Source organism: Carassius carassius, chromosome 19 (genome assembly GCF_963082965.1).
Source record: "Carassius carassius chromosome 19, fCarCar2.1, whole genome shotgun sequence".
NCBI lineage: Eukaryota > Metazoa > Chordata > Actinopteri > Cypriniformes > Cyprinidae > Carassius > Carassius carassius.
The window spans coordinates 21241381-21265911 of record NC_081773.1 but is presented as its reverse complement, the minus strand read 5'-3'; the positions used below and the strand labels follow the sequence as shown (position 1 = coordinate 21265911).

At 37.9% G+C, this 24531-nt stretch overlaps 1 protein-coding gene across 2 annotated transcripts; it reads right to left on the bottom strand.

Moving 5' to 3' along the window:
• Window positions 1–43: 43 nt before the first annotated feature.
• Window positions 44–24359, bottom strand: si:ch211-269e2.1 (cohesin subunit SA-2). 2 transcript variants are annotated; one of them, XM_059500283.1, is made up of 32 exons: window positions 24239–24359; window positions 23117–23202; window positions 22867–22951; window positions 22542–22706; window positions 22324–22420; window positions 22094–22170; window positions 21941–22012; window positions 21211–21415; window positions 20961–21112; window positions 20352–20425; window positions 20135–20258; window positions 19911–20006; window positions 18980–19059; window positions 18738–18845; window positions 18485–18602; window positions 18211–18328; window positions 17792–17901; window positions 17551–17643; window positions 17381–17467; window positions 15725–15925; window positions 15466–15542; window positions 13542–13629; window positions 13378–13458; window positions 12174–12266; window positions 11269–11446; window positions 5900–6039; window positions 3424–3525; window positions 2000–2154; window positions 1581–1709; window positions 1296–1489; window positions 808–865; window positions 44–723 (listed from the first exon to the last, which is right to left on the bottom strand). In XM_059500283.1, exons 2-32 carry the CDS (start codon window positions 23155–23157, stop codon window positions 597–599), a joined length of 3525 nt encoding a protein of 1174 aa, XP_059356266.1. In that variant the 5' UTR covers window positions 23158–23202; window positions 24239–24359; the 3' UTR covers window positions 44–596. The 2 variants fall into 2 exon arrangements, with proteins under 2 accessions (XP_059356266.1, XP_059356265.1); XM_059500282.1 differs by lacking the exons at window positions 22324–22420; window positions 22542–22706; window positions 22867–22951; window positions 23117–23202; window positions 24239–24359 and adding an exon at window positions 22254–22281.
• Between the last annotated feature and the right edge of the window lie 172 nt (window positions 24360–24531).

Here is a 24531-nt window from a genome sequence, read left to right as displayed (position 1 = left end):
AAGTTAATGTTTACATTTCTGCAAGTCAAATTCATTCGACATATTTATGGAGCAACTGGTTTTACTTTTACTAGTAGAAGGCATAAACATAATAGCTGTGATCAAAAATATTAAATAAAATAAAAAACCGCTGCTGCTCCTCAACTTACAACAAAGGTGAAGATTATTTGAATACCCGAATAAACCACATTATGATTCAATGCAAAATTTAGCAATGCACAACAAAATATGTTCCAAAAGTACACAGGGCAAAATATTAAAAAAGATTGGTCCAAATTGCGATATTATTCTTTTTGCGCTACAGTTAGCAATAAATGGGTGTTTTACACATCAAGATTTGAAAGTGCATCATTCTGTCTTTTTAAGCCTACATAGACTGTGCAAAAATTTCATCAATAGCAATGCACCATAAATTTACATTCTTTACAAATATTTCAGCACCGCCTTATTAGATCTGAATCTGATCATAATTATTATCATTTTAAATGGCACAATTTTCATATACAGGCCATTATGCAAAATGTTGACCTTTTAACAGTAAATACAAAACAAACAAAAAACAGATCAATGATGACCGATTAGCCATGATTACAACATCAGCCATCAATATCTACAGTATCCACGTCCACTTCATCACTGCTCCGTTGAACTTTATCAGACACCAGACTGCTGGTCAGCTGCTCTCTGCTCAGTGGGGCTTGTTGGACTTTTGAGTCTTCAGAACTTCACATGGAAGAAAAATTCAATAGTATGTTACTCAACTGACTGACTTTCCACACAGTCAATAAAAGTGTTCATTGACCTCACCTTTTCAGAAGCTCGTTTCCCTTTGGTTCTGAAGAGAGCGAAAGAAACCTTTGGTCCCCTGTTGAAAACAGAAATAGGTCAATTATTATATTAAACTTCACATTATGAAATTCATAATTCTTAGTAACACTACTAGATATACCCTAAATTGTTTGTGGATATATTACTAGTGACATCAGCTGACTTGAAAATTAAAGCATGCTTTGCTTTCCCAATTGTTTTAATTATTTTGTTATAATTATATATGTATAATTAAATTTTGTTCGTTTTTTAATTAATTTATACGCTTATGAATAAATCTAAATATACACACACACAAAATAATTTATACAATTTTAGTATAAATCAAAACATTTTAATTATAAAATCAACTTAAAATATAAGTATTAACCTAAAGTCTAGATGTTGAAAAGGTCTTGCCCATGTTATTTGTCAGTTGTCACCAATCCTTTTATATACTTTTATATAGACCGGCTGAGAGTTCATACCCTCAGAGTTGACTTGTGATCTGGAGCGGTTGCTGAGGGAGGGCTGTTTGTTGGTGTCCGAGCTGATGAAGGAGATGGCATCTTCTCCCTCAGCCGTGCCCATCAGAGACGCTCTGTAGTAAATCAGCGGCATCCAGCTCTCCTCTCTGTTGTTGATGACCTGCTCACCAGCAAACTTCTGCAAATAGCTGTAGCTGGGAAAGAGACGACCAGTTTAAAGATGTTAAGATCCAAAGTGCAAAATGTCAAGCTCGCAGAATTCGTTTTGTTTTTACTTTAACTTACATAGTCTTCTTGTCCGGTTTGAGCAGTTTGCTGGAGAATTCGCTGAGGATGGTGAGGTATGAGATGTACGGTGGCGAGTGTTTCTCAGACTGCTGAACGAAGCCTTTGAAAACAAACTCAATGCCGTCCCTGCACAGAGAAACCAGTAAGAGAACTTTTCCTTTTAAGACCTGAATATTCCTTCTATCTAAATTTGAATCCTAATATAAGACCAAAACTACAGCTTTCTCAGGCCTGAAATAACCAAAGACCGGACTACTCTGTACTGGCTAAATGAAGCCATGCGGTGCAGCATCTTGACAAAACTATTTCTATTTGCGGTCAAACATAGCAATCAGTCCGTTTTAGCTGTGCCACTTTGCCAGACATGAGACGTGAACTCGCTGACACGGAGTCAGCAGCAGAGAGGACTGTGCTACCTGTGGATCATGGCCAGGGACTCGCGGGATTTGATCTGGTCCCATCCGAAGGTGAGTGAGAAGCGTCTGGCCAACTCCTTGATGCTGCTGTACGTCTGGACCCTGGAGCTGCAGGTGTTTCCTCTGTCCTGCTCCTGTTTCAGCCTCAGATACAGCTGAACTCACACAGAACATGTATGTAAGTCCATGCACATGACAGATTAGAGAAAATCTGTCCTTATTTCTATTCCATTATAAATGATTATCTGTGATCGCAAATATAATGCAGCTTAATTTTTCTGTCTAAAAGAGGAAACCTATAAAGAAACGGTGGTGTTGTATATATTAGCATATATACAAAAATACATTGATTATATTTTTGTGGGGAGTATGATGGACATTTGCACTCAAACATAAGATATCTGATAAATAATTAAATAAACATGCTTTAATAGTGCATATGGATAATTACATTAGTGTAAGATAAACATATGACTTGTCATGATAAAATAATGAAAAAAATATTTGATAAGTTTAAAATTCTGAAGTCTTTTTTTTTTTTTACATTGTAATATTTAATAATCTTTAATCATGGAACAGCTTACATTTCACTATAGATAAATTATATAATTAGATTAACATGTATCTGTTTAATATGGATACTATGGTTATGGTACTATACATTTCTAAAGTGAATAGAAAGAATTGTACATTGTAACAAAAAAAAAAATCTAAATAAATACTGTTCTTTTGAACTTTCTATTCATTCGATAATCTAGGTTTCCATATATGACACTGAAGACTCAAGTAATGACTGCTGACAATTCAGCTATACCGTGAGTGGAATAAATGACATTTTATTTATAAAAATTAAATTAAAATTGTATGTTAAAATGGATAATATACTAAATCGAAAAGTTATTTTAAATTCTAAAAATGTTCATAATATTTAATATTACTATTTCCTTTTTTTATCAAATAAATGCAGCCTTGATAAGATATATCATAAGAGATTACTTTTAAAAACAGAACAGTAGTGTACATAATATAATTTAAATATATTAAATGGAAGCATTAATTGCATACACAGCTCTAGACTTTGGTTTATTCTAATAATAAATATATATTACTTTCTTCTTTTTAAAAAAAAAAAAAGCATAGTCTAAAGAGCTGTGTATGTGTGTGTGAGCAGCAATGCTTCCATGTCGTTCCTAAGCACAGGATCTACCATTAAGCTATTCAAGGAGTGAAAGAGCTGCTAGAACGTTCTTCCACTGAGCATGATGGGATGGCGAGAGGGTGGATTCATTGTGTCTCTAAGGCGTCGACATCTGCAGGGGCCGAGCAGAGAGCACAGGGGCCTGGGACAACCGGCTGAGCAGATGTGCCACGCAGAGGCGCGTCACATGAGAGAGAGCGCCGGTGAAGGACTGCAGCCTCCATACCTGCTGAAGGCACTGCACCAGCGTGCGCGCGCTTTCCATCTTGTCCATCTGCCGTGTCCTGTTCAGGGTCTCTTTGATGATGTCGCCGAAGTCATTGTAGAACTGCAGGGGAGATATGACAGCAGTGAGCGATACAGGCTCCATGTCTGCCATATGGCTTCACGCCTAGGAATGCAAGCCTGTGGCATACTGAAAGCACATTACCCATAAGGCTGTCTGGCCCTCAGGATAAGACTCTGGAAGTGTAGCCTATTAGTCATGAGAGGTTTAAGGCTTTTATTTTTATTTTTACTTTGTTTTACTTCTAATATGGTGACAATTATGCTCATACATACCAAAATACCACACATAAATCATACAATGTATCATACTTCACTTCATTATTAAAGGAATAATATTAAAGGGTCGAAAACTATTTTGTGATGTCATTTATCACAGATAAGTGACTAATTGAATTCTGGGGGAATCTTTGGGGAAAGCAGCATCACCCTTGTATTTTTGTTAAAGAAATTCAATGAATTCTTCTTTAAAAGAACAGCTAATATAAAGCTGTATAAAGAGTTAAGACATTTAGTTGTCCAAATGATCCTGCTGAGGATCTTTCCCTCACTGATTTTAGGGTTTTAGTTTAATATATACACTTACCATTCATAACTTTGGAGTAAGTAAGATTATTAAATGTTTGTATACTCGCACACCAATGCTGCATTTATTTTTATCAAAAATACAGTAAAAAAAAAAAAAAACTGATATACAATATATAGATCAGTGGTAAAAAAAAATACTAATATTGTACAATATTATTACAATTTTTAAAAAATCTATTTTTTATATATTTACAATGTATTTTTTTTCCTGTAATGCAAAAGCAGAATTTTTTAAAGCTTGAAATTTCACACATTTTTCATGATTCTTTGATGAAAGCACAATATTTAATATATAGAGTTGTAACATTATAAATGTCAATACTGTCACTTCTAATTAATGTGTTCCTTTTTCCAAAAAAATCTTAATCACCCCCAAACTTTTGAAAAGTAGTGTATGACATGACACACAGATTACACAGTTTCTATGTTTTGGCTTCTGGAACATATTTACCTTACATTATTAATGAAATATTTAAACATATTAAAATCAAATCATATTAAATGAACAGTAAACGTATGTTTTAAATATGAAAAAAAAGATACGTGACCCATACTCAGAATTTGTGCTCTGCATTTAACCCATCCAAAGTGCACACACACACACACACAGCAGTTTATGCTGGGGGTTCGGTGCCTTGCTCAAGGACACCTCAGTCGTGGTATTGTCGGCCCGAGACTCAAACCCACAACCTTAGGGTTAGGAGTCATACTCTCTAAGCATTAGGCCATGACTTCCCAAATATGCTTTAAACTGTCAGTTACTATTACAATTTTTTGGTGATGAAAGTATGGACTTTGTACATATAAATAGTGCTTTAATGATAGTTAAATATTACATCTAATGATAATGCTTGAGCTTCATATTTTACACAGTTTTAATATATATGTGCCGGCTCTGATGGTGGGGGTTTCTCTTTTAGAAAGTAAGATTTCCGACATATCTCTGTTGCTGGTTCTCACACTGAGTGGCTTTGATACTTCTGCCAGTTAATGCAGTATGCTGTTTATTAAACCCAAATTAATAACCCTCAGCCACTGACCCACCTACTGCCAGACAACAACCTTCATTTATTACCATTTATTTGCTTCTAATACATACTCGCTCTAAGCGGTCAAGAAATGTGCCACTGTCGTACAGAGAAGTGACCACTTGCTACCAAGAGGAAGCTGTTCAAGTGGGGTTTGTGGTGCTTGCCAACTTTACATCATTTGCCTCAACTTTGAAAGCTGTCGTTCAAAATGATGGCATTCAGAGTGAACGTACGTGTGTGTGTGTGTGTGTGTGTGTGTGTGTGTGTGTGTGTGTGTGTGTGTGTGTGTAGTTTTCTCTTCGAAGGCCTCATCAGAGAATGTTGGCGGCTCTGTGCTGGCCGAGCTAAACAGGCATTCCAAACATATCAGCATGTCAAACACACACACACACACACAGTACTGTAAATCCCACCTATCGTAAACTCAAAACCTAAGAGCTCCAGTTATGAAAAGATGAGCCAAATGAACAGACCGCCTCCATCTAATACTAATATTAAACTGTATGCTAAATAGCTATTTATTTAAAAAAAAAAAAAATAATAATTTAACACTACTTATAAATGTAATACTATTTCATGTGTGTATATTTATTTTTTTAATTAGAACATTAGAAGTTTGGAAAAAAGTAATATTTACTGTGAACACTGCTATTTCCTGTTGAATGCATGTTGTGGTGCTAATCCACCAAACTGTGGTGCTTCTCTGTAGAACCCATATTGAGAAACAAACTACAGACTAAGTATAAAATGATCTCTGAACAGATCTGAGTGAGAGAGACGATGAGTGAAGTGTCATACCTTCACATACTGCTTGAAAAGCTCAGCAGCCATGCTCATCTCTAGCACACTGTGCACGATCAGCTTGCAGTACGCCGCCAGAAGATTTCTCCGCCGGTGCAAGTCTTCCAGCCGTCCGTCTCCACACTCACTCTCACTGACTGCGCAGACAGACACAGAGAGAGAGACAGGTTGAAACAGAGAGGTTGAGATTCAATAAGAGAGCGGTATAATTATTATACTCAAATCTTATAAATGAAATGCTTTCCTGGGGTGAGCTAAAGTTAACAACATTTTCTGCTCTGGAAACAGAATGTGTCTGTCGTCGTCCTGCCTGGTCCTGAAGCCATCACTTAATAGAGAGGTTTCATAACAGCATTAGTGACGTGAAGAAAATCCAATAACTAAATTGCTTTTTATTACATGTTACCAGCAAAAGCTTATATTGCATTTTTCAAGAGGTAAGGAATTTGTGGCAGCATGAATCGACGGCTCTCTGAAATATTTATAGAATTGATACGATTTGTTTCAGTCACACTTGATTTCTAATCAAATACCCAAAAATCTGATGCTATCTCATGCGCTGCTTGTGTGTGTCTTAAAGCAACACAAGGCCAAAAACAACACAAAAACTAGTTTAGGAAAGCTAATTTTGATTTACCAGCATATGTAGTCATTTCGGATATGCTTACCAAAGCTTCTTGGCTTTCGTGTGGACTTCTATATATAATTCCACAGGGCTCTGTGTTGATCTAATTACTTGTTCGTTTACAAGTGCAACTTCTGTTAGACCTCACCTAATGACATCATGAGGGATTATTATCATAATGCATTATCTGTAAGACTTAGAAACACTGATTCAATGGCATGTTTGATAGGTCAGTGAGAAGGTGTGCAATTAGATTAACGAACCACAAACAAATACTGTGTTCTGCTACAGTGCTTTTCACTAATAGAAGGAGAATGAGGCTGATTGTGCTTCTTTATGTGATTATTTTGTTCCTAACATAGGCAGGTGTAGAGGCAGACTGCCATCTGCTGGTGAAATTGAGACTATTCTTATCCATCAAGACACCTTAGTATTGTACAGTCGTGGCCAAAAGGTTTGAGAATTACATAAATATTGGAAATTGGAAAAGTTGCTGCTTAAGTTTTTATAATAGCAATTTGCATATACTCCAGAATGTTATGAAGAGTGATCAGATGAATTGCATAGTCCTTCTTTGCCATGAAAATGAACTTAATCCCAAAAAAAGCTTTCCACTGCATTTCATTGCTGTCATTAAAGGACCTGCTGAGATTATTTCAGTAATCGTCTTGTTAACTCACGAGCATAAGGCTGGAGATCATTATGTCAGGCTGATTGGGTTAGAATGGCAGACTTGACATGTTAAAAGGAGGGTGATGCTTGAAATCATTGTTCTTCCATTGTTAACCATGGTGACCTGCAAAGAAATGCGTGCAGCCATCATTGTGTTGCATAAAAATGGCTTCACAGGCAAGGATATTGTGGCTACTAAGATTGCACCTAAATCAACAATTTATAGGATCATCAAGAACTTCAAGGAAAGAGGTTCAATTCTTGTAAAGAAGGCTTCAGGGCGTCCAAGAAAGTCCAGCAAGCGCCAGGATCATCTCCTAAAGAGGATTCAGCTGCGGGATCGGAGTGCCACCAGTGCAGAGCTTGCTCAGGAATGGCAGCAGGCAGGTGTGAGCGCATCTGCACGCACAGTGAGGCCAAGACTTTTGGAAGATGGCCTGGTGTCAAAAAGGGCAGCAAAGAAGCCACTTCTCTCAAAAAAAAAACATCAGGGACAGATTGATCTTCTGCAGAAAGTATAGAGAATGGACTGCTGAGGACTGGGGCAAAGTCATATTCTCCGATGAAGCCCGTTTCCGATTGTTTGGGGCATCTGGAAAAAGGCTTGTCCGGAGAAGAAAAGGTGAGCGCTACCATCAGTCCTGTGTCATGCCAACAGTAAAGCATCCTGACACCATTCATGTGTGGGGTTGCTTCTCATCCAAGGGAGTGGGCTCACTCACAATTCTGCCCAAAAACGCAGCCATGAATAAAGAATGGTACCAAAGCACCCTCCAACAGCAACTTCTTCCAACAATCCAACAACAGTTTGGTGAAGAACAATGCATTTTCCAGCAGGATGGAGCACCGTGCCATAAGGCAAAAGTGATAACTAAGTGGCTCGGGGACCAGAATGTTGAAATTTTGGGTCCATGGCCTGGAAACTCCCCAGATCTTAATCCCATTGAGAACTTGTGGTCAATCCTCAAGAGGCGGGTGGACAAACCAAAACCCACTAATTCTGACAAACTCCAAGAAGTGATTATGAAAGAATGGGTTGCTATCAGTCAGGATTTGGCCCAGAAGTTGATTGAGAGCATGACCAGTCGAATTGCATAGGTCCTGAAAAAGAAGGACCAACACTGCAAATACTGACTCTTTGCATAAATGTCATGTAATTGTCGATAAAAGCCTTTGAAACGTATGAAGTGCTTGTAATTATATTTCAGTACATCACAGAAACAACTGAAACAAAGATCTAAAAGCAGTTTAGCAGCAAACTTTTTGAAAACTAATATTTATGTAATTCTCAAAACTTTTGGCCACGACTGTATAAACTACAAAGGTGTTAAAAGTATTGCATGTGTGTGTTTGTGTGGAAAGATTTTTTGAAAAAAGTTCTTATGCTCATGTATTTGTCTGCATGCATGTGCATCAAAAATGCAGTTTAAAAAATACTGCATAAGTAAATTAATTATATTATATTATTATTTGTCAAATAACTTGTAAATAAAAATCTCATGCATTGCGGTCATGGAAAAGCTGAATTTTCATCAGCCATTACTCCAGTCTTCAGTGTTGCATGATTCTTGAGAAATCATTTTAATATGCTGATTTGGTTCTCAAAAATCATTTATCATAATGTTAGAAACATTATATGTGTGTATATGCACACACAGAATGGATAGACACTCGTATATAGATGGATTTTGCTTTTTTATTATTATTATTATTTTAAAAAAAAAACTATTTACCTCTATGAGATAGGAATTATGTAGCTGTTTTTCCTTGTGCATTTCTGACAAACAGCACATGTCACTCACAGCATCACAGATAGAATGAGACAACCTCAGTCTCTCAGGGAAACTGCGTCTGTCACAAAAGCATCAAGAGCTGTTGTGATTTTGTTCCTCGTGTTTTTGTCTCTGTGGTTTAATTGGGCCCAGGGGAGGGGGAGCCCACACCCACACATAAAAAGTTTGTCCCAGGCCCTGTGAATTTTAGTGGCAGAATTTGATGATACCCTTAGGTATTCCAGATAATCTAGTAATTGTAAATTTTCCACACACAAAAAAAATTGCATCAGATGTTTTCTTTAGTAGACAGTTTGATTTGAACTGCAAACTGCTCATCCAGTTATCAGCCAACTGGGAAGAACTTCATCGATTTCATTAACCCTCTGGAGTCTAAGGGTATTTTTGGGGCCTGGAGAAGTTTTGTCACGCCCAGACATTTGTGCTTTTTCAGTTTCTTATAAATATCTAAATGGGTAAAGTCTAATCTCACTGTAATCAGTACAAACTGGGCTATAATAATCTGTGAAATGCATGCATGTACATGATTGTGTTTTTGAGAAAAAAAATGTTATGCGTGGTTAGTGAAAACTAAAAATGTTAAATCACTTGAATAAGGCCATAAAACTCATACAGAACAATGGTTCCCGGGACTTTTGAGAACTGGAGCTTGTAGCCTAGAATTTTTCTTTGTAAATTATGTGAAAATTATCTTGTTTACTCACTTACAGAAAACAATATATTGATTTATATTGACACTTTTTGTTGGTAAAAGTCATATGCGAGTAGGCGTCAACTATCTTGAATATCATTGTGATTTACACCTGAGAAGACAAAGGCCTGCATAATGAGCTGCATAATGAGCTGCATAATGAGCCATTCAGTCATCTGTGCCACTGAGAGGAAGGAGTTACAAGAAAGAATGTGAGAACAAAATAAATCTATATAATTTTATGTTTGTAGTTTATTTAGAATATATTTAATTATCCCACAACATAATTTAATATCATTTTGGGGGAGCAGTGAAACAGTTTATTAGGAACAATCAAAGCTGACTTTCAAACTAATTTTTTTGCATCATTACTCCAGTCACACAATCCTTCAGAAATCCTTTTAACAATCTTATTTTCTACAAAAAAAATAAAATATTGTTATTATTATTGTCATTATTATTATTAATGTTGAAAAGAGCTGAGAATATTTTTCAGGTTTTTTAGGGGGAATAAATTGAAAGAACAGCATTGTTTTTACATTTGTTACAGTTATCTTTATTTGTTACATTTATATTATTTATTGAATGGTATAGTATTGTATATTGTTATTGAAACTTCATAATATTTCACTTGATTATACATTTAGTCAGGAATTATAGTTTGGAAAAAGTCTTTGGAAAAAGTCTAACTAGTAAAATGTTTAAACGTTATGTGAAAACTAGTACAAGTATATAAATAAATAAAAAGAGACTTACTCATGTTTATGATCTCTGCTGAATAAAGTGCTTCATTCTTTTTTTCTGAGGAAATCCATTTCTCAAATCCTCAAACACATCACATCTTTTTGGGGTGAATTATGTCTTATTCCTCTCATCGCGAAGCAAACAGAGACGTGAAAAACGGACATTGTGTTGTTTTCATATGGATTACTTTATCACAGAATATTTGTTTTCAGCGGCACTTGTTTAGTTTAAAGGTAGACATGTCAGGCTTTCTATAGATATCTCTCTCATGTCTCTTCGTTGAGTATTCACGGAGTTACAGTTCATTTTAATGAAGTGTTTGTAAATGAAGATCAGCGCAGACAAAGGCTGCAGACAGCACACCTTGTTTGTTATCTTTATTTTATAAATGCACAAAGTTTTGTTGTTATTATGTCTGTATCCAAAAAAAAGTAGACCCTTTACAGATTCGATAGGTATTGCTCTTATCTGTACGATTAAAACTGAAAGTGTAATTTAAGTTCTTTTTTGGGTTATCAGGAGAAAATGACTCCTGATATCCGAGTTAATCGACTCCAGAGGGTTTTAAAACACCACAGCTACTTTTTATCCTCATTTTGGGCCCTCCCTTAAAAGCATCCTGTGTGCACATCCAGTGCATCGAGTTTCACCAACATTAAAGTTCCTCAGAGATAGCTCAGTTAAATCTCAAGAACATATAAAACAGATTGATCTAAAGGGCAACAACTCTCTAAACACTTAGCTAACACTGGATCTGTTGAAGCCGTCCAGTCGCCCACATGGCAGAGCACAGGCCAAACAAAACCCTTAAGATTTTCTGAAATGTAAAGAGAGAAAAAACCTTTACTACTGTGGGTGTCCTGCTCGGGGCTGGTGAAGACATGCTCCACGACGAAGGAAAGAAGAGCTTTCTGGAGTTTGGGATCAGGGGTGTACAGTAACGGAGTGCCTGCAGACGAGTCCCACATCTGAAGCTGGTAATTATGAGCTATGAGAACATCACTCAGACACATGAAGGCCTTTGTGAAAACAACATAAAACAGACAGCGCCTGATCAACAGATGTGATAGAAGGTAGACAATAATGCACAATAAATTCTTTTCTAAAATCTAATATTATTCAAAACAATCAAATGGTATCTTTCTCCGAAAGAGTGTATCAATGTACTAAATTATTTTGTTTCCATTACATTACAAATAAAATAAAATAGAAATTACAATATAAGCAATTATTCAAACACTCGTGGCTGAAGATGCTAAAAGAAAAAGTTGCAATGCAACAGCTGAAGCTCTCAGTTTTTTTTATTAAAACTTAGCGCTTTATTTATCTGCTACAATTAATTTGATTGATTCATTGGCATAATTCATTGATTGAAATTAGAGCTCTAAAAATATTTCAAATCAATTCACTGAGAACATGGACAATTCAAAGCGGACTTGAAATAAACAAATATTGTCCGGAACTTCCATTTGTTTTAGTTTCAATTAGTGTGTTTTTCTCCTGTCAGCGTGCCTTGGCATGGAGTGAGGATTCATTACTAAAAACCCAACACGGGTGCCAAGGGCACTCCGCAAGAAATTAAAGTGGAAACAAACAGGATTCAGACAATAACAGCGCATCGGCCCACTGGCACACATGCTACAGCTTAACGCACAGACAATACGCTCTGATGTGCCTGGAATAATCCACTTTGAAAAAAGGACTGAATCAAGTGGTATGCTGTGAACAAAGAGAAGTGATGCTCACTTGCTCTCGTACAAGCTGCTCAGCGTGCGAGAGACAGCGGTGACATTTCTCACAGAAGGCACGTAGCTGGCTTCTCTGCTGGAGGGCGGACTCCTAAAACCACACACACAAACAAACACATCCATAACGATGACAATTCTTTCCTATGCAGCTTTTGATTTTTACCACATTTGGAGTTGTACTGAGCATTTCGCTCAATTTATTTAATTATTACACATGCATATGACCATGCAGATTGAGAAAGTACACAAAGCTTTGACACTTCAGGGAAAAGTCATATGAGGAATAGACAGAGTACAAGAGCAAAATAACAGCAACAGAAAGATGACTGCAGCAGGGCTCTTAATGATGTAGACTGATGAAAGTGGACGTTGTGAACAGTGCCGCCAGTCTCTTGTGTGATAAAAAATTATTTAATAATGACGTGCATGTGGAGCTCCGGGGTGGACGTGCAAGATCGGTTCCTCCATCCCATGTAGTCGCAATGTAGATTCAGCTAAATGACTCTTGAATCGGACATACATCCCAATTTTATTCTGAACACGTTCTTCTTTTCCCTCTCACCTCGGGTCACCATTGACATTAGAATTGCAGATTGAGCCGAGCTGCCGCCTGAGCCAAAAACTGCCCCCTGCGCTGTCAGTTATTGATGACGATGCCAGAGGAGAAAGCAGCCATTTCTGAGCCAGCACTGAGCAAATCTTACCTACAGCAGTCTTAATGGCCGCCAATATTTCACCGCATAAAGGTTAGAGGTGGGGAGATATGATTACCCCGTGCACTGCATGGAAACATAGACCTAATAAGAAGCCCAGCTATTAGTGGTGAAACGTTCACACGAGAGTGCAACCATTACGCCCCCTATAATCCATCACCAGCACCGACTTTTCCTTAAGACTCACGATCAATCGCTTTCTATCACTTATTAATTAAAATCCGCTGGACATAACCCTAGAGCCTCTGTGTTGATATTTGAAATCCAATGTGGCAGGTTTAAAGGACACGGCTCTTTGTGATGGATCATATGGCAACTCTGTAGACAGAGAGTCTTGCATGCCTAAAAACTCTTGTTTAATTAATCACCCAAGGGAAAACTCTGGCCTTGCGTCTGTGCTTGAAGATATTACCATTCTAAGCATGATCTCAGCCGTTTATGAAAGCAGTCACAATTCAGTCGGAGCGGAAGAGAATTTAGATGGCTCACCCTGGAGGTCAATCCTTCTCCAAAGGTGTTGAGCTTCCAAAGGATGCAGCTACACATGCAGCGCAGAGCTTTGATTGTCACCTACAAGAAATACATATTAGAGAGACAAACCCTGTTAAGGGAATAAAAGAGTAGAGGATTTGGTACAAGGCTAATAATGTTACCTCCATGGGAAGACCACTATGTTTTATCTCCACATCCAGGAGTCTGGTCCCCAGCTCATACAGGCTCCATTTAGACAGATCCTGAGCACTAGACAGATTTGATAAAGCACAAATAAAATAAGAATACATACATTTGAATGGCATCAAACAAAATTATGGCACAGATTTTCCAAACTGAACAAACAGTTGTTAAAGGGTTAGTTCGCCCAATTTGCAAAATTATGTCATTAATAACTTACCCTCATGTTGTTCCAAACCAAAAACATCATCAAAGTAGTCCATGTGACATCAGAGGGTGAGTTAGAATTTTTTGAAGCAGCGAAAATACATTTTGGTCCAAAAATAGCAAAAACTACGATTTTATTCAGCATTGTCTTCTCTTCCGTGTCTGTTGTGAGACAGTTCAAAACAAAGCAGTTTGTCATATCCGGTTCGCGCACGAATCATTCGATGTAACCAGATCTTTTTGAACCAGTTCACCAAATCGAACTGAATCGTTTGAAACGGTTCGCGTCTCCAATACGCATTCATCCACAAATGACTTAAGCTGTTAACTTGTTTAATGTGGCTGACACTCCCTCTGAGTTAAAACAAACCAATATCCCGGATTAATTCATGTACTCAAACAGTACACTGACTGAACTGCTGTGAAGAGAGAACTGAAGATGAACACCGAGCCGAGCCAGATAATGACTCGTTCATGAGTCAAGAACCGTTTCTGTCAGACGCGTCCAATTCGAGAACCGAGGAGCTGATGATACTGAGCATGTGTGATTCAGCGTGAAACAGACCGACACAAGGAGCATCTGAACCGAACTGATTCTTTTGGTGATTGATTCTGAACTGATTCTGTGCTAATGTTATGAGCCCAGATAAACCGAAGGCTTGCAATCATCGCCAACGACGCCATTACATCGAGCGCAAAAGAACCGGTGAACCGTTTTCTTCAACCGGTTTATTGAATCGAACTGTCAGAAAGAACTACTGGTGATCCGAAAACCGATGCAACCGGTTCTTGATTCGTGAACGATTCATTATCTGGCTCGACTCAGTGTTCATCTTCAGTTCTCTCTTCACAGCAGTTCAGTCAGTGTACTGTTTGAATAAAATGAATTAATCCGGGATATTGGTTTGTTTTAACTCAGAGGGAGTGTCAGCCACATTAAACAAGTTAACAGTTTAAGTCATTTGTGGATTAATGCGTATTGGAGACGTGAACCGTTTCAAACGATTCAGTTCAATTTGGTGAACCGGTTCAAAAAGATCCGGTTACATCGAATGATTCGTTCACGAACCGGATATGACAAAACTGCTTTGTTTTGAACTCTCTCACAACAGACACGGAAGAGAAGACAATGCTGAATAAAATCGTAGTTTTTGCTATTTTTGGACCAAAATGTGTTTTCGATGCTTCAAAAAATTCTAACTGACCCTATGATGTCACATGGACTACTTTGATGATGTTTTTCTTACCTTTCTGGACATGGACAGTATACCGTACACACAGCTTCAATGGAGGGACTGAGAGCTCTCGGACTAAATCTAAAATATCTTAAACTGTGTTCCGAAGATAAATGGAGGTCTTACTGGTTTGGAATGACATGAGGGTGAGTTATTAATTACATAATTTTCATTTTTGGGTGAAATATCCCTTTAATAATTTAATTAATAGCACCTGTGCATCTCAGTATCTTTGTAACATTTCCAGAATGTTCATATAACCAAAGTAAAATGTTCTTAAAGTATAAAAATAATAACTTTTTGAATGTTTGCATAACTGTAATGAGAATGTAAAAAAAACAAACAAACATTTTTAATAGCTTTGTCAGTAGGGATGTAAACCACAGGTTGATAATTAAATTAGTCAAAGAAATGTGCTTATCAGAATGTGGTATGTGGATGGAATAAACTAGAAACTGCTTACACATTGAATGCATTAAGTTTCTTCAGTGTGGACAGAATTTCCAAAGTGCTGTCCTCGTTTCCAGTGAAACAACCGTCCTGTACATGAAAGGAAGCACCTTTAATCTGCTGTGTAAGATACAGTCATAAATCTGTCATGAATCAACTTATCCTTTATTGATGTCTGGAATCGGATCCATTTAAAATGCATGTATGTATCTGGTACAAGCTAGTAAAAGAACATCTTTTCAGAGTTTTTAGTGGTCCATTAGTGTACTCACACTCAATGATTCTCTTAACCGTGTTCCCAGTGTGTCTGTCCAGTGCTGGATGAGCCGGTCAAAGCTGGGCCGGGCCAGAGAGTGCCAGGGTAAGTCCTGAGCACAGAGGCTCTGGTAAGAACGAGCAGCCGCCTCCAGCAGTCCAACATCTGTGTGTCTGTCCACGGCAGCCTCCAGCTGAGCCAGCAATGCCAGCACACACTACACCAAAATACAAATATAGGCTATATAAAAACCAGACACAAATTTCACAAATTTTAATTAATATTTGTGTTAAAGGTCCCATGACATGGATTATTTCCTTTTCTTTAAATGCTTTTTAATGTTTCCTTAGGTGTACTTATATTGTTAGTATGATTTTTACATTTAAAATTTAGAAATAAAAAGCATTTTTTATATCCTGATATTAGCCGTCTGGCTTGAATGCTCTGTTTGAAGGGGCGTGTCTGCTGTGAGACTCCGAGGAAACGACAACTGTTGTGATTGGCTGACATCTTTGCATTCTAAACGCGTATTACATATGGAACCCCTCTCAAATAAATAAATAAATAAATAAATAAATATATATATATATATATATATATATATATACTACAGCTGTCGAGATTAACGAATCGTGGATTTGTTGATTATATAATTATTTTTTCGATCTTTTCCCATCACATGAAAGGCTGCAGTGATGAGTATTGAATAGAAAGAGTCTGTTTATCGTGTGAATGCAGTCATCTCGTCATTATTGCAACACGTTTTCTCTCACAAAATGCTTTCACCACAACTAACAGCCAACACATGAATACAGTAAGAGCTCCGTTGTGCAGCATAACAGCGTCATTCATTGTAATGGCAGTTTAGGCAGGTGTGCAGATATACTCGCGATGTGTGAGAGCTCCGAAAAAAGGGAGCGTTCTTTGATCGCTCTCTGTAGTTAAATCACAATTTAAATAACAGATTTCTTTCATGCTACTAAGAGAAACAACGTGAAGTTGATCGTTTAGTCACTGGCTTGATTCACTGATGCATAAACAGTATTAAACGATTTAGAAAGAAAGTCTGTGTGAACTTGAATGATTAACTACACATCAGAAATCACTGATCACAGATCAGGCATTAATGAACACTGTTACTCACTCTTTGTGCCGGTGCTGTCGAATCCATATCATAAAAGTCTGTTTGTAACGCCTCTGCTGACATTGCGACTGAATTATATGTAAATATTTGGGCGGGCAAAGCAGAGAAAGGGGAGGTAACATTTCTCTTTACAACGTCACAAAGAGGAGATTCCAGATCAGCCCGTTTGAGCTTCCATTTTCTCAAAGGCAGAGAAAGATAGCAAAATCTCGATTTACACCGATTAAAATTTTTTGAAACTTGGGGACCACATACATGCTAGGGGAAGTCATATTAATGTTAAAAAACCTCAGAAAGTGAAATTTTCATGTCATAGGACCTTTAAGCAAGGATACATTAAATTGGGTGACAGTAGAGACAGTAAAGGCATTTATAATGTTACAAAATATTTCTATTTCAAATACATGTTCTACTGAAATTTCTATTCATCAAAGAATCCTGAAAAACGTTAAATTTTTCTTGAGCACCAAATCATACACATATAGATCAATAACACAGTGAAGTCAGTGCATCAGATGACACACAAACCTGTGAGTTTTCATGATCCCATGCGTCCGTTTGGAAATACTGAGGTATTTTTAGAAGGGAGCTGAGTTTTTCCGCATCCTCTGAGTACTAGAGGATGAGATTAGACATCAAGTTAATTTATGAAGAAGCGGTTATGAAAAAAATGAACAGTTCAGTGATTTTTCTTTTACCTTGGATAACAGCTCAGGCAGCACTTGAACGAAGTGTTCAGTGAGTTTTGTGCAGTCATCAATTTGAATCTTTTTCTCTTTAGTATATATCACCTAAATAAACAGATATGTAACTAGCAACATTACCACAATGTGTTGGATGTATCTGTGAACAGCTGGAGTATGAACATAAAGGTGACATATCTGACAACCCTGTTAGATCAGAGCACCATCTAATAAAAGATGCAACAGGAAGTCTTACCTTTTTACCTGCTCCTCTCCCTGACAACGGAGGCCCCTCTGCAGCCTGTTTCACTGACGCCGATATGAGCTCAATTACGAAGGCCTCCTCAGCACTGCTCAGAGCTGTAGCTAAAGCACGTCGCACAACACAAATAAGATGTCAGTTTGCTCTCTCACAGTGGACTTTAAAATAGAGGAGATAATGTTGGATAGAAATCAATACTTTTCGTTTATATTTCTAGTAATCATTAAAACAGTCAAAACTAGAATTATTTGAATAGTTAACCTTTTGTAGTTGTGTATATACTTGTAAATATTTGTTAAAGGATGGAAATCTCTTATTGTCTGTAATAAAAGCCACTGATAATGCAGAATTACAATAACGAAGCATACTGGAGTGTATACTGTAGTGTGTACTAAAGCAGTAGTAGTACTAGCCTTGTTCCTGACAGGACGTGTGAGGTAAGAGCAGTGAGGTAAGACCGGTCCAGTCCTTCAGCAGAGCCCCTGCACTGTCCCACAGACTATCCACGAGGTACAACACATGCTGGTGCAGCTATGACAGAGGGGAGAGAATATTTGGTTATTTAACTCTAATTTTAAATTTAAAATGTAAAATTGAAATGCAGATTTGCGTGCACAACCACCAGATCTCAGAGCACACGTACTTATAATCTTATTTTTAAGCATGGCACACTTTGAGTTAACATACCTCATTCTCAGTGTGGAAGTTGATCAGGGCTTGGACTCTAGCTAAGAGTAACTCTCTGTGCCTCTCCTGATCAGAGGCTCCATCTCTGGGCTTTGATAATTCATGGTTACTGAGCAGCCTAAGAGCAGAGAAATGACACCATGACGGCAAATCAATTAAAGTAAGCTAATAACTTACAGCTATCATGTACATTTATGTGCATGAATGTGTCACACAAAAGGGTAGGTTTTGTAGAATGGCAACGAACACAGACCTGTTATAGAGGAATTCACCCGCAGTGGTAGCTAGAGGTCTGTGGGAGCAGTACACAAACTGGAAGACATTCTTGTGGTCATCAGGACTCAGAACATCCTCACAGGATCTGACCCAAAAGGGAACAATTTCAACAATTACATGAGGATCAGCACAGCGTACGCTTCACAGAGGAGAAGTCAAAGTATGGTTCAACAAACTCTATGAGAAATAGTCAGCATGAGGAGCAAGGGAGATACTTACTGAGAGATGACCATGAGCAATCTCATAGCCTGTATGGCCACTTCATGGTCTTTATCCAGAGTCATGGAGATCATCCTCTCCTTCAACAGAAACAGCATTAAATCGTTCATGTAAACACTTTAACTACCCGCTATGAGAGCAATCTTATCTCGAAAACCTACAATAGGACTTGAGTTAAAGACCCAGATGCATTTAAACAGCTCTTTAAATCACGGTTGTGCTAATGTGCTTGCTGCCGTTAGTGAGGGTACGGTGAGGGTGGGGTCCTGTGGGAAGCCATCAGGCCAGTGAGCCCAAGGCAAAACCTGAGGGGCTTTCCAGCCTGTCAATCAGCAATCATGCCCTTTACCGGACCTTAACTTAAAAACTGCCAAAGACGTTTACTGACCGCGTCCATTTGAGAAGTTTGGCCAAAACAGCAAGACCGTAAGAGCTGGAGGACAAACTTACAGCCAAGGTTTTATTCTAATCACCTGTGATGGCAACAAGTGGAACTTTTGTAGGGTGCTTGGTTTCTGTAGCTTCATGTTAAGTAGCTTCACCCATTTTTAATATCACACATCAAATATGTTCTGATTGGATGTGAATGTGGCATGGTTTACAGCATTTTTGTGTAGAGTTTACAGACAGATTTTGCAGAAACTTGGCGTGTTGTGCCTGACTAGGAACATGACGAGTATCCCAGTTCACGCAGCCATTTTGAGGTAAAAATAGTGTGTTCACAATGAAAATTACAACATGACACAAGTGCACTTCAAATACACAGATGATGCACGGAATTGTGGAAAACTTTGTCCAATCAGCAGACACAGCTTTCCTAACATAGTGGTAGGGGATAGGCTAAAATAACCTTCTAAAATTCATACACTACACGGTACATAGTACATAGTGTATAGTGTGTCATTTGGGACAATGTGGAAGCAATCGTTACCTTAAACCGTATTGTGAAAAGGTCCATTTTAGAACTACTTTGATCCTGATAAAGGGCCTGTAGACCCAGCACACATTTCAGACGCACATCAGGTTGCTGTAGAAGATTATTAAAAAAATAAAACAGGCAGTCAAATATTAATTCAACAACAACTGACATGGGTAAACGTCTAAACATTTAAAAATGAATTGTCCCTTAAAGTACCTGGCTGCTGGTTAACCCACCTTGTCATGCATCATCCATCCCACGTACTTCAGATAGCTGTCGTTTAGAAACACTGAACTATACAGCTTCATCCACACTGTCAGTTCCTCCATGCAGATGGCCCGGATTTCAGGAATCACGTCTCTGGAAGTCACATCGCCGTTATTATGGCACATAGTTGTTGTTTGATTTTATTTTCAAGGAAGTGAAGGCTAGTGTGGTTAATATAAAGATCACCTGTATCTCTTCAGGAAGACTCCTTTGAATATGGCATCCATCATGTTCTCAATTTCACATTTCCTGTCCTGTAACTGAAGAATGAAAGTAATTTAGACTTTACAGTTTCCAGTACATCAACGCCATCATTAAAAAGTTTTGTGGTCAATAATATTATTTTTTTTTAGCAAGGATGAACTAAACTGATCAAAAGTGACATTTATAACAAAAATCATTATGGTTTCTAGTTTAAAATATCAAGCAGTACTGTTTTCAACAGTAGTACTTGATAATAATAAGAAATGTTTCTTGACCACAAAAAAGTCAGCATATTAGAATGATTTCTGAAGGATCATGTGATAAAGAAATGACTGTTAAAATTTTAACTCAAATATTTCCTTTAGCAGACATTTCTAAGTCTGTTTGAATTATGCAAGTCACATCAGTGAGTGTTCAGAGTTTTATTTTTACAATGTGATATAGATCATGTATTAAATTATTTTAGTTATATTACTCACCAAATTTTTAATCACTCTTGCCGAGTTACCTTTAGACCCTGACTATACTCCAGAAAGATCTGTGTATAGAAATGTTGAACTCTGTAATCAGACATGCTGTCAATCATCTAACCTCACTGATCTTCCTCTGGATTCTGTCCAGCCTCGGAGAAGCCCGTTTGCTGGCCATCTTGGCCAGCTCGACCTCGTACAGCCGCTGACTGTTATCGACACTGATACTGAGGTTGAGAGCCACATTTACCAAAGCACTGAGCAGCTTCACTGCTGCAGAGACACACACAACAGAGGCAAAACATCAGCTTTCTGGATGTCTGTGTGTGTGTGGTTCAGGTCAAGTGGAATTGGTCATCGGAGCAACTTACCTGCTAGTGTACAGGTGTGCCTGAATGCGCGAACTCTGGAATCGGAGAGCTCTGTCAGTAGTGAAATGAGTGTGTTCAAGAGGTAGCCATCGAAGATTACACAGTTCTGACACTGGGCCACTAGCACCGATACAAATTCACAGAAGTGTGAACGAAACCTCTTCCAGTACAGGCCTGACATGATGAGAGGATACTCGCCACTGTCCTGAGGAGGATGGAAAGATTGACAAATAGTTCCGATTTTATATTGTGTTATACACTGTTGTTCAAAGGATTGATGTCAGTAAAGTTTTTTTCAAATAAATTAATACTTTTATTTAGCAAGGACACATTAAATTTGTCAAAAGTGAAGTGACATTCAGCCAAGTATGGTGACCCATACTCAGAATTTGTGCTCTGCATTTAACCCATCCGAAATGCACACACACAGAGCAGTGAACACACACACTGTGAGCACACACCCAGAGCAGTGGGCAGCCATTTATGCTGCGGCGCCCGGGGAGCAGTTGGGGGTTCGATGCCTTGCTCAAGGGCACCTAAGTCATGGTATTGAAGGTGGAGAGAGAACTGTACATGCACTTCCCCCACCCACAATTCCTGCCGGCCCGGGACTCGAACTCACAACCTTTCGATTGGGAGTCCGACTCTCTAACCATTAGGCCACAACTTCCCCGTAATGGTTAAGATGTTTGATGTTTGACAACATGACGTGAAGTGCTCTGAACCGTACCATGTCAAGAGGCCACGTGACAGTTAAAATCCATGGAAATGCAAGGAACTTCTTATATTGTAAACCTGTGTCCTGTGATTAAAAAAGAACACTCATAAGTAAGAGCAAGAAACATGGGAAAGTAATCAATGATGAGCACGCTGGATGTCTAACCTCATCCAAATCCTCCACCATTTTGCTCATGACATCAGCACCCTTTTTGCTCTGAAACATCTCTGCTGTAACCATCCCTACAAAAGCACAGACAGAATTCACATCCTGAACTACAATACACAAGCCACAAAACAAAAACAAAGCACTAAAAATTACCTACTTCTATTAGTCATCACTGTTGTGAAATGATATTCTATTATGAAAGACAGAACAGACATTACGAAACATGCCTTTGCATCCCGAACACTGGATAAAGAAGCTGATGAGATCGAGCAGTGCTGAGTCTCTGTCGCCAGTATAAGCATCGATCCAGTCATCCACCACAACCTTTCACAAAACAAACCAAACATCCATATAACAAAGGTTTGTTTAAATCAGTGTGACCTAAGAAGAAGTTTGTGACCTTCCAAGTGGTTATCTGTAGCAGGCCTGATCATGCTGGATGTACCTGCATTGCATTCCTGCCCATGCTGACCACCTCAAACAGTGTGACGGCTTCCACGTCTCCATTTTTGAGCTGTTCGTTCTCTGCTCGGCCCAGGCTGCCATTACTGCTCTTTGAATGCTTTCTTTTGGCATTCTCAGAGCATTCCCTGGCTTTCCTCTTTCCTCTCTGCACATGACAAAATATAGTTCTAAATTAGATTAAATGTTCTTACAGTAAATCTCACAAGAAGTCAGTTGTACTATGATAAAAGTATATGAGATGCAAAACCCTATTGTTAGGGTGTTTTTTTTTTTTTTACAAACATTGTGGTTTTAGCAGCTCTTACCACAGTCTTTTGTCTGTTTTCATTTCTCTCACTTGAAACGTGATGCACCGATGCACAGGAAGAGACGTCAACTGCTGAGTTCTCTCTGAAAACAGGATGAACAGGCAGTTGTTTAGCTGTACACACAGAACACCTTGAATAATAAAATGTAATTAAATTGGGATATTTCAGAAAAAGACGGCTTAAAATCGAAAACTGTATTGAGTCTGTTTTATGATGAAAATGCAGAGGTAGTTTTCAGGTGTCTCACTTTTGCACCGATCTGGACGGTAAAGTTGGCTCCGCTATCATCTCCTCTCAGATCATAGCTGGACTAGAAACTGATGCTCTTCTGAACTGCAACAAAAGAAAAACAATTGAGAAATGTTAATATTAATCGAGTATCATGTAAGTACATCAATGTTCCTATATCACTGACAATAATATTGTAAATATTTGTTAGACACCAAATATCAAATATAAATACAAATACATTATATGCAATTTACCATAGAAATGCCACACTATGCATCTAGAAAGAGATCACACACCTTTGCATTTTATTTACAAAGTTGAACAACAAAAAATCTAAAATATTGGTTTTGGCATCTTGCTACTTACTATGCAGGATATATTGTGTTCACACCATGCACACCTAGTGGCTCTCAAACTTTTGACTCTTATTATCAATTTATTGTAAGACAATATTTCAAAGCAATACTTCATTGGGTACTGTTGTAATGTTGGAAAAGCTGTTTGTTTTCAAATATATTATATTCACAGAAACTAGATCCATACATTTAAGAGCTCCTGTTGCAGCGGTTTTCCGTGATTTTTACAATATGCAGAAAATCATGGTATAATGTTACTATAGCAAATGCAAGCGCGCAAAATGTTTGTCAAAATATTTTTCTCAAAAACATTTCCCTTATATTTTGAAAAGAAAACCACGTCTTTTAATGTACAGTTTGGATGCAGACAGTAAAATAAACTCGGGTAACGCATACAAAAACATAAGGGGACAAGTGACCTGATCTTGGATGCCATTGGCTGAGATGCACGTCAACAAATCAAAACCAGAATCCTGATTAGCTAGTTCGAGTGTCAATCAGAATTCCTCCATTTCTCTGTTACTGTGCCATATTGAAACAAAAGCATCTTGTGAGAACCTGCCGTTTCATTCATATGAATGTGTAAACCGGCTCGAAACGTTAACAAAACTGTCAGATCAAGAACAAGGCTCGCATGCTACCGAGTTTATTATTTAAACTAATAAGCACAGAAAGGACAATCGGGATGTATGCTGACCTATCGGCTTTATTATAGACTTGCTGTTCTATATAAATATAAAGATAACTATGCAAAAACGCGAATGTAGTTTAATAAATCTTACCAGAGACAGTCGTCATCTTGATTGGAGGATTAATGTAAACTGCACGTATAGATTTAGCTACTCCCACTTCAACATAGCCGCGTGCACGTCAACGAGAGCGCGCTGTACGTCTGACGTAAGCCCACGAGAACTACATTACGTAATTTGAGCAAATCGGTTTAACAGCAATACTGCTATCACGAATAATAAGGTTAATTTATACAATATTTTACATGTATACAAAATAGTTTAATGTGACAACTTTATAAAATTATAATGAATATAATCAGTGATTATAATAAATTATAATAAAT